This window comes from Bos indicus, chromosome 21 (genome assembly GCF_029378745.1).
Source record: "Bos indicus isolate NIAB-ARS_2022 breed Sahiwal x Tharparkar chromosome 21, NIAB-ARS_B.indTharparkar_mat_pri_1.0, whole genome shotgun sequence".
In the NCBI taxonomy this organism is placed as follows: Eukaryota; Metazoa; Chordata; class Mammalia; order Artiodactyla; family Bovidae; genus Bos; species Bos indicus.
This window is the reverse complement of record NC_091780.1, coordinates 68,671,345-68,687,673: the sequence shown is the minus strand read 5'-3', so window position 1 is coordinate 68,687,673 and position 16,329 is coordinate 68,671,345. Positions and strand designations below refer to the sequence as shown.

Below are 16,329 nucleotides of genomic sequence, written 5' to 3'. Positions count from 1 at the left end.
CCCTTTTTTTACACAAGCCTTTGGTGCTGCTTACTTTTTCAGCCACTCACAGAATGGCTACTTACACGCTAACTAACAAGCAGAAAGCACCAGCAGCCCAGGCCCGGCCTGGCCCTCCGGCCCCCCACGCCGGCTCCCTCTGCGGCCGGCCACTTCCATCCGGCGGCGGGCGGTGCGGAGAGCAAAGAGCAGGCAGCATGTCCTGCTCCTCGTGGAGGCGAGACCTGACCCTTACAGCTGAGGAAGGCCCGTGTGGGGCTGGCGGGAAGCACTCTCCCTGGAAACCTGCAGGGGGTGCTTTTGCTCAGAGCTGAGCAAGACTGGACGCCAGGGACGCGGGGGTGACGTGCTCAGACGGTCGAGACACAGCCGCGCGGCCCGGCACACGCGTGCCAGCAGGCTTCCCGGCTGCTGGCCCGGCTGACCCGAGGAGGCCCAGGGCAGCGCCGGCCAGGCCCCAGTTTACAGAAGTCCTCCCCGCGCCGACGCGGGATGGCTTCCGAGTCCTCCACATGAGCTCCTGGTCACGACCCCACCATCGAACCAAACCCAAGTGCTTCTCGTGTTTTCTCACCAGCCGCGAGCTGTCTCCCTGGAAGCCCCACTCAGGAGGACCCTTTCTCCTACCCGCCCACTGGCCGGTCCAGACCTTCCGTGAGAACTAACTCAGATCTCGCTGGCTGCTGCATTTACAGCGGCTCTGCTTTGCTGCTAACCCTGTCTCATAAAAGTCATGGCAAATAGATGGGCAAACAGTGGAAACAGTGACAGACTTTATTTTGGGGGCTCCAAAATCACTGCAGATGGTGACTGCAGCCATGAAATTAAAAGATGCTTGCTCCTTGGAAGAAAAGCTATGACCAACCTAGACAGCGTATTAAAGAGCAGAGACATTACTCTGTCAACAAAAGTAGCTCTAGTCAAGGCTATGGTTTTTCCAGTGGTCATGTATGGATGTGAGAGCTAGACTATAAACAAAGCTGAGCTCTGGGAGTTGGTGATGGACAGGGAGGCCTGGGGTGCTGCAGTCCATGGGGTTGCAAAGAGTCAGACACGACTGAGCGACTGGACTGAACACTCCTTTATCAGTTTTAGAAATCTGGATTATTATTATTATTATTTTTTGTATTCAACTCTTTATTTTAGTAAAGTCAGAATAAATACAGCACATGCAGTGCTAGAAATCTAAAACTGATACATTAAGCAATTACCAAACTTAAAGTGACGAGATTCAATGTCTGTCTACATTTGGCTAATTAAAATCCATTCTTATTCACTGAAAATGTTGCTGGCTGACAAAACTTAAGGTAAGTCACTGATTTTGGCAATACACAAAGATAACCACATGTTTGAGAAATAGGCCAGACACTGAAAAATAAATAACATATGTAACTAAATAGAACTCTATAGAATTTCTGAAAATGTGGACACTTCCTAAGTGTTTTAAGATAATATATCAAAACCTTGGCATGTTATGGTTTCAAGTTGCGAATTTTGTGTTACATTTTCTTAGAAAGTTAAAGCTACCTACATTGTCAATGCTGGGTCTGCTTAGTTTCACTAAAAGTATAGTAAGACTTAACATTAAAGCTCACATATTGGACTTAATGTTTGGAGATTGGGGAGAAAAATACCTTACAGCAGAATTCCCTTCTGATGTGGCAAACTGTACTAATGTAACTTTGTACTTGCTCGTTCTATCTGGATAGGCATTTACAGTCTATAAATAAGCCATTCCGGTCATGATAAGATTACATGTATGAATACATCCATATATTTTCAAAGCACTCTTGAAAGTTAATGCAAGTAAATATAGCAGTTCCTCTTAATTCTAAGCTAGGCAAGTCTTGGGTATATGTTGCTATGGGAAAAGTTTGAAAGTTTGATTTTAAAAAAGTGTTTAGTGGAAGTTTCATCTAATTAGATTTTTTCATGCCTGCCATAAGTAAAATTAAAACAGTAGAATGGCTGACCATGCCAGTGACCAGTCCTTTTATGGATCTGCTTGGATTTTGGTCTTGAATGCATGCTAGTGTTAACGTTTTTTGGTCAAGAGGATATGAGCAGGAGGGATTATGCAGCAGGCTTTTATTTTATTGCAGATGTTCTTTACTCTCTTTACTCTGCACTGAAACGTTAAAATGACTTACATTTGTGGACTTTGTTAACTGGAATAACAACAAACAGAAATCCTTGAGATTTCACGGGTTAGAAATACGTACTAAGTTGCTCATGGTGATTTTTCTGTATAGTACAGTTATATTTTAGTTGCATAGGTTTCCATTGTACTTTACACTTTTCTGCTAAATTTGGCCAAAGATGATTATTCACCAACTAAAGTTGTCTCCTCCACGTGGAATTGGTACTGATTCTCTGGTTGGAAAATGGTGATCTTCATAATTTTAACAATGGATTATTATTTTTAAGAACAAAATATATTTTAATCTCCTCTGACTAAAACTGTCAGAAACAAACTCGGTCTAATACTTTTATTAGATATGCTAGTGACCAGGTGATCTCTCTCATTGCCAAAACGTGGACTAAGAATTGTAACTTAAGGAAAAACCTGAGATACACAAAACGAAGTATTTTTACCGAAATTAGATATCTCCCCTCACGGAAAAAAGTCAGAAAAGGTCACATGGTTTTGGAAAAGAACACCCAGCTTTCCCCTTGTCATCAGCTGGGAGCACTGGTCTCCCTGGGCCCAGGCATTTAAACCACGGCAAGAAGGCGGAACACACGCTGGATCCAGAACCTCACACCCAATACTACCTATGGATATCTACTTTAATAACAGAGCAAAAGAGAACCTTTTTCCAAATGAAGTCTTCCTTCAGAACAATTTTTCCCAAAATGTTTAATACAGTGATTTTCTGTTTCACGAGAAGACCAGCCTTTTCCCAGTTCTTCCCACGTGAACAGAAACACCACCCTCCAGCCCCCACTGAGGCGGCGCAGCGCGCGGCTCGCAGGGGCAGGGCGCCCGCCCTCTAGGAGCTGAGCACAATCAGCCTGTGGAGCTGGTACAGGAAGGTGTTCTTGCCCCTGCTGCTCTCTCGGTCCGCCTGCTCCATCACCAGCTTCGGATCGACCTGTTGGGGCAAAAGGGCCAGTCAGGCTCCGCAACAGCGCTTTTCTAGACATAAAGTAAAACAAAGTTACACACATACACAGACCTTGTGTGTGTGTGTGTGTGTGTGTGTGTGTGTGTGTGTGCAGAGAGGGCAGGAAGCACTCCTTCAATGTCTCTCACAACACCAAATACTATACATTTGCTATGCCATCTTTCAATTCGTCTTAACAATACAGTAAGCTCTACTCAGAAATCTCCCATGCATTCTTTTACGTAAACATGAACAGTAACTTCACAGAGGCATTAGAGCATGTGGAAGTTTTCTGAAACCCACCAACCCCAGAGTGAAACTCGGCTTCCTAACTAAGTCTTCTATTAGCTTCACACCCGCCATGGAGGCTGTGGGAGAGGTGGCCGGCGCACCCTGCACGTCCTCCCTGAGGGCAGAGCTCGTGCACGTGCTGGAGCAGCTCCAGTGACTGGTGCTCAGCACTCTGACAGGGAACCCCGTCATGGAGCACGTGGACCACAGGAACGCTGCAGCAGAAGTAACTGTCGGACTTGGAGTGGGAAACACTGCTCCGGGGGCAGCGTCTCACTCCCCCGCCACAGGGATGAGGAACCAGTGCCCCAGCTGGTTTATTTATAAAGACAGCCTTGGCTCTAGGATTGTTGCTGTTCAATCACTAAGTCATGTCCGACTCTTTGCAACCCCATGGACTGCAGCACGCAGGCTCCTCTGTCCTCCACTATCTCCGGGAGTTTGCTCAAAGTCACATCCATTAAGTCAGCGATGCCATCCAACCATCTCATCCTCTGCCGTCTCCTTCTCCTCCTGCCCTCAATCTTTCCCAGCGTCAGGGTCTTTTCCAATGAGTCAGCTCTTCAAATCAGGTGGCCAAAGTATTAGAGAGAGGTTCAGCATCAGTCCTTCCAATAAATATTCAGGGTTGATCTCCTTTAGGATGGACTGGTTTGATCTCCTTGCAGTCCAGCTACCTTCTCCAGCACAATTCAAAAGTCTGAGTGCTTCCTTAAGTCTCACATCCATAGATGACTACTGGAAAAACCATAGCTTTGACTAGATGGACCTCTGCTGTCAAAGTGGTATCTCTGCTTTTTAATACGCTGTCTAGGTTGGTCATAGCTTTTCTTCCAAGGAGCAAGTGTCTTTTAATTTCATGGCTGCAGTCACCATCTGCAGTGATTTAGGAGCCCAAGAAAATAAAGTCTCTCCCTGTTTCCATTTTTCCTCCATCTATTGGCCATGAAGTGTTGGGACCAGATACCATGATCTTAGTTTTCTGCATGTTGAGTTTTAAATCAGATTTTTCACCTTCCTCTTTCACTTTCATCAAACGGCTCTTTAGTTCTTCTTTGCTTTCTGCCATAAGGGTAGTGTCATTTGCATTTCTGAAGTTGTTGATATTTCTCTTGGCAATCTTGATTCCAGCTTGTGCTTTACCCAGCCTAGCATTTCTCATGATGTACTCTGCATATAAGTTAAATAAGCAGGGTGACAATATACAGCCTTGACGTACTCCTTACCCAATCTGGAACAAGTCCGTAATTCATGTCCAGTTCTAACTGTTGCTTCTTGACCTGCATACAGGTTTCTCAGGAGACAGATAAGGTGGTCTGGTATTCCCATCTCTTTAAGAATTTTCCATAGTTTGTTGTGACCCACACAGTCAAAGGGCTTCCCTTGTGGCTCAGCTGGTAAAGAATCCACCTACAATGTGGGAGACCTGGGTTTGACCCCTGGGTTGGGAAGATCTCCTGGAAAAGGGAAAGGCTACCCATTCCAGTATTCTGGCCTGGAGAATTCCATGGACTGTATAGTCCACGGGGTTGCAAAGAGTCAGGCATGACTGAGTGACTTACACTTCACTTCACACCGTCAAAGGCTTTAGTGTAGTCAATGAAGTAGATGTTTTCTGGAATTCCCTTGCTTTTTCTATGATCCAACAGATGTTAGCAATTTGATCTCTGGTTCCTCTGCCTTTTCTAAATCTAGCTTGTGCATCTGGAAGTTCTCGGTTCACATACTGCTGAAGCCTAGTTTGGAGAATTTTGAGCATTACTTTGCTAGCGTGTGAGATGAGTACAATTGTGCGGTAGTTTGAGCATTCTCTGGCATTGTCTTTCTTTGGGATTGGGATGAAAACTGACCTTTTCCAGTCCTGTGGCCACTGTTGAGTTTTCCAAATTTGCTGGCATATTGAGTGCAGCACTTTCACAGCATCATCTTTTAGGATTTGAAATAATTCAGCTGGTATTCCATCACCTCCACTAGCTTTGTTCATAGTGATGCTTCCTAAGGCCCACATTCCAGGATGTCGGGCTCCAGGTTAGTGGTCACACCATCCTGGTTATCTAGGTCACTAAGATCTTTTTTGTACACTTCTGTGTATTCCTGCTACCTCTTCTTAATATCTTCTACTTCTGTTAGGTACATACTATTTCTGTCCATTTATTGCATCCATCTTTGCATGAAATGTTCCCTTCATATCTTTAATTTTCCTGACGAGATCTCTAGTCCTTCCCATTCTATTGTTTTCCTCTATTTCTTTGCACTGTTCACTTAAGAAGGCCTTCTTAGGTCTCCTTGCTATTCTCTGAAACTCTGCAGTCAGCTGGGTATATCTTCCCGTTTCTCCTTTGCCTTTGATGTCTCTTCTTTTCTCTTGGCTCTAGGATTAGAGCTTACGATTCCTCCCTGGGCTCCTTTCCTGCAATCACATTTTCTTCTCTTCTCTAAACCTCATGGGCAGAAAATGTCACAGTGCCCAGTGTGGGCCCTGCCACACTTCACAAACGCTGTGGGCCGAACCGTGTCATCCAGACCCCCAGTGGCACAGTATTAGGAGGCAGGCCTTTGGGCAGTAGTCGGGTTAGACGGAGGTGCGGGGGAGGCTCTCACGATGGATTAGTGCCCTTACAGGAAGAGACCCCAGACAGCATGCCACCCAGTCTCTGCCACGCCAGGGCACAGTGAGAAGGTGGATGTTTCCAAGCAGGAGGGCCCTTGGCAGAGCCCCACCGTGCTGGCACCCGAAGCACCCACACCCGGCCTCTATCACTGTCACAGAGTAAACTGCTGCTGCTTTTGCCACCCAGTGGATGGCACGTCGTCATGACAACCGAAGAAGATGAAAGCAACAGCAAACGTGCCCTAAATGCGCGCCTGACACCCATACCTGTTTTATCCAGAAGTGAAGGATGGTTAGCCTGGGGTCTAACTTTTCACATACAATATACTATCCAGAGGGCTTCCGGTGGCTCAGGGGTAAAGAATCCACCTGCCAATGCAGGAGACTCGAGTTCAATCCCTGGGTCAGGAAGACCCTTGGAAGAGAAATGGCAACCCACTCCAGTATTTTGTTGGGAAAATTCCATGGACAGAGGAGCCTGTATAGGGCTATAGTTCATGGGGTTGCAAAGAGTCAGACACACCGGAGAGACCGAGCAATGCACTATTCAGAAGTGGCAGGCTGCCTGCGGGCACCGCACCGCCGGCGCCGCCCGCTCCGTCGTGCGCCTCTCTCTGCTCTCCCGCATCCTCCACCCTGAGCTCCTCTGAGTCTCTCCCTGAGCCCTTCTAGAGGCTCCTCCCTGAGCCCTTATGAGTCTCTCCCTGAGCCCCTGAGTCTCTCCCCGAGCCCCTCTGAGTCTCTCCCTGAGCCCCTCTGAGTCTCTCCCTGAGCCCCTCTAGAGGCTCCTCCCTGAGCCCCTCCGAGTCTCACCCTGAGCCCCTCTGAGTCCCTCCCTGAGCCCCTCTGAGTCCCTCCCTGAGCCCCTCTGAGTCTCTCCCTGAGCCCCTCTGAGGCTCCTCCCCGTCCGTCCTGGGGGCAGGCGGCCCACACCGCCTCATTTCTCACTTACCTGATTCCACTCGTACGGCTTCTCGTACCACTTAGGAACAACCTTCTCTCTTGGTTTCAACTGACAGAACAAACTAAAATTTTAAAAAAGAGAGTTTAAGTCATCTTAATTATATGTTAGTAACTGAAAACACTACTACGATATTTAAAGAGATTTAAATTCTATGTACTTTCGCTCAGGATTATAACGCTAGTAAGTTTTTTAAAGGTCAAAATTTATGTAATTGTGATCAGAGAATATTTTAATCCACTATACATTCAAAAGAGCTTCCCTGATAGTTCAGTTGGTAAAGAATCTGCCTGCAATGCAGGAGACCCAGGTTCAATTCCTGGGTCAGGAAGATCAGCTGGAGAAGGGATAGGCTACTCACTCCAGTATTCTTGGGCTTCCCTTGTGGCTCAGCTGGTAAAGAATCTGCTCCCAATGTGGGAGAACTGGGTTTGAGCCCTGGGTTGGGAAGATCCCCTGGAAAAGGGAAAGGCTACACAGTATTCTGGCCTGGACAATTCCATGGACTATATAGTCCATGGGATCACAAAGAGTCGGACACAACTGAGTGACTGACTTTCACTTTCATACATTCAAAAGCAGGAAAAGAATGGAGTGACTCGGCCTCTAAGGCTGACCGCTGTGCTCTGTGTTCCCCTGGTAACCAGTGGAGGCAGCTCCATTACCGAACATCTCTGCGTCACTCAGTCAAGTTCTGGGAGATGTAACAGGAACTGTTATACCATTTACTCTTAAGCAGCTGTGACAAGCTGGAAATGTCAAAAGGCTGAGATAGAGAATTCTAGCAATAAGAGAATAAAGTTTGCAAATCTTCTTGCACCTCCTTCCTCCCCAACAAGTATAAAACTGGACACGATTGTCCAAGGAACACATCTGAAGGCTCTGGATGTTAACCAAAAGCAAACAAGTTCAGAAGCATTCATTCAAGAAAAACTGCTGAACTCTAGGCAGCAAGACTGGAGTCTGCGGAGTTCAAACCTGGGGCTGCTCCCCGCCACACTCACACCCACCCCAGCAGCTTGACCTGGCACTCCAGAGCTCCAGGGGAGCTGGCTGTGAGAACAGGCATGCTCATGGCCAGACTGAGTTCACTTGATGTGCAGCAGAGGGTGAAGCCTCGTGCCTGGCAGCACAGTCAGACGAGTGCAGGAGGAATCGAAGGGAGAAAGCCTCCAGCTCTGCGAGCCTTTGGCCTTGGTCCTGCTTGGGGCCAGTGCAGACCAGCAGACTCCCGGGAAATGCCCAGGGAGACCCTGGGGCCGAGAGCGGCAGAGGCCAGCGGGGCTCCCAGACGACCCCAGGGTGATGGAGCAGCTGCACACACAGGTGCAGAGGAGCCCCACGAAGGCCCCCAGCCTGCCACAGGGCCCTGGCGAAAAATACAAGCTAGGAAAGAGCTTAACACTGCCTGAACTCTAGAAGTACTGTCAACCCACACACGGACCCACCAGCACAGGCTGGAAAACTTGATTCAGAGGTCCAAGCACAACTTCTGATCCACCAATGGCTGAGCACTGAGCAATGCAGACACGAGGACACCCCCTAACAAGCCAGGCTGGAAAATACAAGGAGAATTAAAAAAAAAAAAGGTACCTGCGGCCTTACAGCATGTAGGGAAACCCATTCTGCAGAATTCTGCAGGGAAGAACCAAAACCCTACATTAATATACTACATTACCTAAAATACTCAATCTCTAGCAAGATATATGAGAAACAGGAATGCGTGACCCATACTCAGGAATAAAAAGGAGAGCAGGCAACAGAGGCTGAGTGGGTGGGCTCGGACGTGGGTTTAGCAGGTAAGACTTCAAAGAGGTCCCTGCAAGCACACACAGAGAATTAAAGCAAACCGTGTTTAAAGAAATAGAGGAAAACACGATGACAATGACTCAAAGGAAATCTCACTAAAAGTTTAAAACTATACACGAGAACCAAAGAGAAATTTTAGAATTGAAAGGTACAGTAACTAAAATGAAGAAGTCCTTATAGGAATCTGTCGGTGTGAGATGGACGAACAGAGAGTCAGTGAACTTAAGGACAGAGCAACGGACGTTCCCTAACTGAACAGCAGGGAGAAGGAGGAGGAAGAAAAAATGGCAGAGCCTCCGAGACCAGCAGGACGACGTCAGTTGTACCAAACACCATACAGTGGAGTCCCCAGGGAGGAGAGAGCATGGCAGGGCAGAAAGAAGGCTTTCAAAGATGCAAAGATGCAGGTGCCCTTTCAACTAAAAGGGCGGGAAAAGATACGTCATGAAAACAGTAAGCAAACAGTAACCAAACCAAGCAGAACAGCTATGTCAGACAAACCAGAGTTTTAAACAAGAAAGATTATCAGAACAGAGATTTCATAATGATAAAAGGGCTAACACCTCAGGAAGATACGACACTTATAAATGTAAACGTGTCTAACAGAGCCCCCAAAAGACAGAAACGGAAAACTGACAGAGAAGAGAAATACTCCTATCTCAATAATTAGAAACTGTAATGTCCCAGTTTTGATTTTCATAGAACTAGAAAGAAAATCAGCAAGCATAGTGAATCCCAGGCCACCACCCACCATGGACCCACCCAGCATCTACAGAGCACCCCACCCAACAACACATATATTCTTCTCAAGGGAACAAGGAACACTTTCCAGGAAAGACTGTGCCAGGCCACAGAGCAAGGCCCAGTACACGTGGGAGGGGCTATGAGAGACTGGGGTCATTCATGTCCATGTAACGCCTGCAGCGGAAATGCACTATACAGTAACAACAGAGAATATTTGGAAAATCTCAAAAAATATTTGAAAATTAAACAATATGCACCTCAATAATGCATCAAAGAAGAAATCACAAGGGAAACCAGACAGTACTTTTAAAAGAATTAAAATCAAAATACCACTGATCAGAAAGTATGGGATGCAGCAAAAACAGTAATGGAGGGAATTTTACAGGTTTAAATGTCTGTAACAGAAAAGTTCTCAAAATAATAAAGCTTCTAAGTTAGGAAATTGGAAAAGGAGCAAGTTAGGCCCAATGCAACCAGAAGTAAGGGAATAATTACAATGAGATAAACATTGCTACTGCTAAGTCACTTCAGTCGTGTCCGACTCTGTGCGACCCCATAGACGGCAGCCCACCAGATTCCCCCGTCCCTGGGATTCTCTAGGCAAGAACACTGCAGTGGGTTGCCATTTCCTTCTCCAATGCATGAAAGCGAAAAGTGAAAGTGAAGTCGCTCAGTCGTGTCCGACTCTTGGCAACCCCATGGACTGCAGCCCACCAGGCTCCTCCATCCATGGGATTTTCCAGGCAGAGATAAACATCAACGAAACAGAAAAAATAAACATTAGGGGGGAAAATCAACAAAACCAAACATTAGTTCTTCGAAGAGATCACTAGAATTGATAAACTTCAGCTAAGCTAACCCAGAAAAAAGAGAGGCAATACACACAAAATCCAAAGCAAGAAAGGGGGACGTGACTTCTGACTATACAGAGGAAAGGGTTCCTGGAGAAGATTCTGAACAACTGTATGCCAACTAGTTCATTTACACAAACTGAGTAAAATTCTTAGAAAGACACAAATTATCAAAACTGACTTAAAAAGAAATAGAAACTCTGAATCGACCTAAAACACAAGAAATTGAAGTAGTAATTTAAAATCTCCCCAGAAAGAGAAGTCCAAGTTCAGATGATTTCATTGGTAAACTCAATCAAATATTTAAAGAGATGATATCGATCCTATACAAACTCTTTCTGAAAACAGAGTGGCAGGAAACACTTCCTAAACTCGTTCTGTGAAGCCAGTGACGCTCTGATACCAAATTTGACAAAGAGATCACAGGAAACTTAAGACCAGTGAATGAGCCTCAGAAACACAGAGGGAAAACCCTAACAACAGAAATAGCAAACGAGCTTATCAAAAGAATTACACACTAAGTGGAATTCATCCCAAGAATGCAAAGCTAGTTATAACATCCAAAAAGCAATTAATACACTACATAAATTTTAAAAAACACAATTTTCTCACAGACACAAAAAAGGCATTGGCAAAATGTGACATCCTTCCCCAATCAAAGCTGCCAGCACGCTAGGGACAGAAGAGAACCCCTCCAACCGGATGGAGAGCGTCTGCTGCTGCTAAGCCTCTGCTGAATGCCTCCAGCCACCGCCATACTCAGCGAGTGACAAGGCTTCTCCCTGAAACGGGGGCCGAGGCAAGGACATGTGCTCTCATCACCTCTGTTTAACAACATATTGAGGGTTCTAACCAGCAGAATAAAACAAGGGAAAAATTACGAGCATACAGATTGGAAAGGAAGAAGTAAAACTGTCTTTACTCATAGATATAATCCTGTATGTAGGAAATCCTAAAGAGTCTACAAGAACTACTAGCACTAACCATTTAATAAGGTCACGGGATAAAAGACCAGTATATAAAAATCAATTGTTCATTTGTAGCAATGAACAATGCAAAAATAAAGAAAATTATTTAAACTCACAATAGCATCAAAAAGACAAAAATATTTCGAAATAATTTAACAAAAGTGCAAGCACTGCACACTGAAAACCACAGAAAGTGTTCAGGGAAACTGAAGGATATCTAATAGGCATTCCATCTTGGTGGGCCAGACAACTCAATACTGTTAAGATGGCAATTCTCCTCAAACTCATCTGTAGATCCACCACAATCCCTATCACGGTTCCTGCCAGGCTCACTGTAGACATTGACAAGCTGAGCCCAACTTGCATGTGGAGAGGAAAAGGATCTAGAAAAGTAAAAGCAACATTGAAAAAGAAGAACGAAACACAAGGGCTCACTGCTCAATTTCAAGAATTACTATTAAAACACACATAAGTCAACAGAACAAAACAGGAAGTTCATAAATAAACCTTCACACTCACGGCCAGTTTATTTTGGACAGGTGCCACTGTAATTCAATGAGGGAAAAGAAAGTTCTTCAGCAAATTATGTTGTAACATATAACAAGTGGATGTTCTTATGTGAAAAAACAAACTTCAAAGCCTCTTACATGTCATACCACATTCAAATATCATCTCAAAACGGATCAAAACCCAAACACAAGAAGGTGGTGCAGTGGTGAAGAACCGCCTGCTTGTGCAGGAGACACGAGACACAGGTGCAACCCCTGGGCCAGGAAGATGCCCTGGAGAAGGAAATGGCCACCCACTCCAGTTTTCTTGCCTGGAAAATTCCAGACAGAGGAGCCTGTCCATGAGGTCACAAAGAGTTGGACATGACTGAGCAACTGAGCACAAATATGAGAGAGGGAAACAGAGGAGAACACTTGTGTGACACTGGATAGAACACCAAAAGCATACACCACACCAAAGATGAAGTAGCATCATCAACATTAAGTCTGTGTGTTCTTCAGAATATGAAAATAAAAGGGAGACGAAAAGACAAACTACATGACGGGGAAAGTATCTGCAAATTACATATTCATAAGAGACTTTCAGCAAGCATTTAGAAAGAACGCCTACAACTCAGTAATGAGATGACAATCAACCCAATTAAAAAAATGTGAAAGATCTGAAACATCGATAACCTCAGATCTGCAGATGATAACAACCCTTACGGCAGAAAGCAAAGAGGAACTAAAGAGCCTCTTGATGAAGGTGAGAGAGAAGAGTGAAAAAGCTGGCTCAAACTCAACATTCAAAAAACGAAGACCATGGCATCGGGTCCCATCACTTCACGGCAAACAGATGGGGCAACAATGGGAACAGTGACAGACTTCACTTTCTTGGGCTCCAAATCACTGTAGATGGTGACTGCAGCCATGAAATTAAAAGACACTTGCTCCTTGGAAGAAAAGCTATGACCAACTTAGCGAGTTAAAAGCAGAGATGCTGCTGACAAAGGTCCATCTTATCAAGGCTATGGTTCTTCCAATGGTCGTGAATGGATGTGAGTTGGACCATAAAGAAAGCTGAGCGCCAAAGAACTGATGCTTTTGAACTGTGGTGTTGGAGGAGACTCCTGAGAGTCCCTTGGACTGCAAGGAGATCCAACCAGTCTATCCTAAAGGAGATCAGTCCTGAATGTTCACTGGAAGGACTGATGCTGAAGCTGAAGCTCCATTACTTTGGCCACCTGATGCAAAGAACCAACTCACTGGAAAAGACCCTGATGCTAGCAAAGACTGAAGGTAGGAAGAGAAGGGGATGACAGAGGATGAGACGGTTGGACGGCATCACCAACTTGATGGACATGAGTTTGAGCACACTCTGGGAGTTGGTGATGGACAGGGAAGCCTGGTGTGCTGCAGTCCATGGGGTTGCAAAGAGTTAGACACGACTGAGAGAACTGCGCTGTAAGGCCACTAGATTAACTACAATAAAAAACTCACAACCAAGCGCAGGCAAGGATGGAGAAAAGGAAACGGCCACACATTGCTGGCAGGGATGTGATATGGGAGTCAGCTTGAAAACCAGCTTGTCCATTTCTTAAAAAATTAACAAATTTACCATACAACCTACCACTTCCACTCCTAGATATCTACCCAAGAGAGAAGAAGATACACATCCATTTAAAGGCTGCGTGCCTTTCCAGAGCAGCATTACTCAAAAAGCCTAATACTGCAAACAAGCCAAGCATTTCAACAACCGGTGGATGGGCGGACGAAGCGTGACATACGCACACGGAGGAGCGTGACATACGCACACAGACGAGCACCAGTCATTAAAGAGGATAAACACATCACAACACGGATGAACCTCAAACACACTCGGCTAAACAAACGAAGCCAGGTTTTTAAAGTCATTAGGTCAATTATAAATAATTTTCAGAGAAGAAAAATCTATGGAGACCATAAGAGGCCTGTGGTTGCCTGGAGTTTGGGTGGGGACAGGAGATGCTGACAAATGGACAGAAGAACTGCTGCTTCTAAAAACAGCTTTTTTGAGGTCATTATATACCATAAACTAATTATTTCTAAGTATGCAGTTTAATAATTTTAGTAGATTTATAGCATTGTGTGGCTATCCCCACAATTCTGTTCTAAGGTTATTTATAAGCAAGCTTTGGGGATGACAGAAACTTTGTAACAGAGTCGTATAGTGCTTAGCACAACTCCACACGCTTACTAACAACCACTGAACTGCACCCAACCTCCCTCCCCGCATTTGGCGCCCAGCAAGTCAGGACTGGCTGCCCGCCTTGGGGGTGGGGAGGTGCCCTTAGGACACGCAGGGCAGAGCACAGCCGCACCGGGACAGGGGCCTCCAACACGTGGAGACAGCCGCTCCTCCACGCGGATCTTGCTGGGGGTCTCTCAGTGTTATGAGGACCTCCAGTGTTTTACAGCACGGCGTCGCTCCGCTGCTGACCAGGTGGTGCATCCGCCGGGGCACACACACTGAGATGGCTTCTGTGCTGCATGTGTGTGAACTCTGACACACCTCAGTCTCTGTCGCAGTCGCAGAGGCAGCACTGTGCCTGGCACCCTGCTGCTCACTGTCCTCAGCTGGCTCCCAGCGGCCCAGGCCACCGTCCCGGGCCGGGCAAGGGGTGAAGCCAGCAGGGAGAGAGGCTGAGAGTGGTTTGCGGGACCCCACGTGCCGAGGGCCTCTGTCTGCTCCTCCCCACCGTGTCCTTCCCCCTCGGCCTCCTCTGACACCTCCAGGCTGACCTAACCTCACGGGCTGCCCCAGTGAGGGCCCTGGTTGCAGGGCTTCTGGCTGGCCTTGGTCAACGGGGAGTCCAGCAAGCAGCAAGCCTGAGCCAGCTGGGAAGCTCACGAGAGGGGCCCAACTCCTGTGAGGTGGTCCTCAAGCCTGGGGCCCCTCATCTCTCTGCCCTCAAGGTGCCCACCGTGGACTCCCTCTGCCCTGCCGGTGCCGTTTGAAAGGCTCTCTTTATTACACTGTTTTCAAACCACCCTGCTTCCTGCCCGGCTCCCAGTGGCCACCCAGGACACAGCCTGCTGCTCCCAGGAAGCTGAGGCCTCTGTCCTGGCACCTCGGAGACACGTCCCCACTTCAGAGCCTTAACCCAGCACACTGCGTCGTATCACAGACAAGGCAAGACACCCAAGGTCCAGACGGCTAAGAAGGAAGCCCGTGTGGCCACACAGCTCACCCTAAAAGTTTCTGGCGGCTGTTATCCTGTAACTGCGCGATCCTTTCTGGCCCAAGACACTTCGATCCATTCGGTCCATCGCACACAAGCTTGTTGACAGCAGCTCTGAGAATATTAATCTGTAAATAAACAGTAAGGTACATGCTCACATGGTTCTACTATGACTGAATCTCAATCTACATTTAAGTAATTCATAAACATTCAACTTAATATTTTCACAATTATCGTCAGTATGGTTTCTGGAACAAATGATCAAGGCAAAAATGACACCAGTGAAGTGAGCGTTAGCCCCTCAGTTGTGTCAGACTCTTGACGACCCCGTGGACAGTGGCCCTGGACCAGGCTCCTCGTCCATGGGATTTCCAGCAAGAACACTGGAGTGAGTTGCTATTTCCTTCTCCAGGGGATCTTCCCAACCCAGCGATTGAACCCAGGTCTCCTGCATTGCAGGTAGAGTCTTACTGTCTGAGCCACCAACTATCATAATTTAAGAAACAATGACAAAAGGGAAAAAAAAACCCAGCAAGGAGGGTTCAGACTTTTCCGTGTAAGCACACTCTTTAAACTTCTGTTCTAGAATGTAACAGTTTAGCCCATGGGGCTACATTGTTCAAAACCTACTTGTATCTTATACACAGGAAGCCCCTATAATCTGTGGATTCAACAAATCTTGGATCAAAAACACTCAGAAAAACAAAACAAAACAAAACTCCACAAAGTCCCAAAAAGCAGAACTTGAATTTACTGAACACTGGCAACTATCTCCAGAGCATTTACACTGTGTTAGGTGTTACAGGGGGAGAAGGCAGTGGCACCCCACTCCAGCACTCTTGCCTGGAAAATCCCATGGACAGAGGGGCCTGGTGCGCTGCAGTCCATGGGGTCGCTAGGAGTCGGACATGACTGCGCGACTTCACTTTCACTTTTCACTTTCATGCATTGGAGAAGGAAATGGCAGCCCGCTCCAGTACTCTTGCCTGGAGAACCCCATGGGCAGAGGAGCCTGGTGGGCTGCAGTCCATAGGGTCGCGAAGAGTCGGACATGACTGAGCGACTTCACTTTCACTTTTTACTTTCATGCATTGGAGAAGGAAATGGCAACCCACTCCAGTGTTCTTGCCTGGAGAATCCCAGGGACGGGGGAGCCTGGTGGGCTGCTGTCTCTGGGGTCGCACAGAGTCGGACAGGACTGAAGCGACTTAGCAGCAGCAGCAGGTGTTACAGGTAACCTAGAGACAACTTAGAGCACTGGGTTGGCTGGGAGGCTCC

At 46.6% G+C, this 16,329-nt stretch overlaps 1 protein-coding gene across 1 annotated transcript in view; it reads right to left on the bottom strand.

Moving 5' to 3' along the window:
- Positions 1 to 1,101: 1,101 nt before the first annotated feature.
- Positions 1,102 to 16,329, bottom strand: part of TDRD9 (tudor domain containing 9) — a 111,744-nt gene continuing 96,516 nt past the window's right edge. The window contains exons 34-36 of the mRNA XM_070775833.1: positions 15,061 to 15,179; positions 6,962 to 7,034; positions 1,102 to 3,095 (exon numbers count right to left, since the gene is read on the bottom strand). Coding sequence (XP_070631934.1) covers positions 2,994 to 3,095; positions 6,962 to 7,034; positions 15,061 to 15,179 — 294 coding nt within the window. The 3' untranslated portion in view covers positions 1,102 to 2,993. The remainder of the gene's footprint in view (positions 3,096 to 6,961; positions 7,035 to 15,060; positions 15,180 to 16,329) is intronic.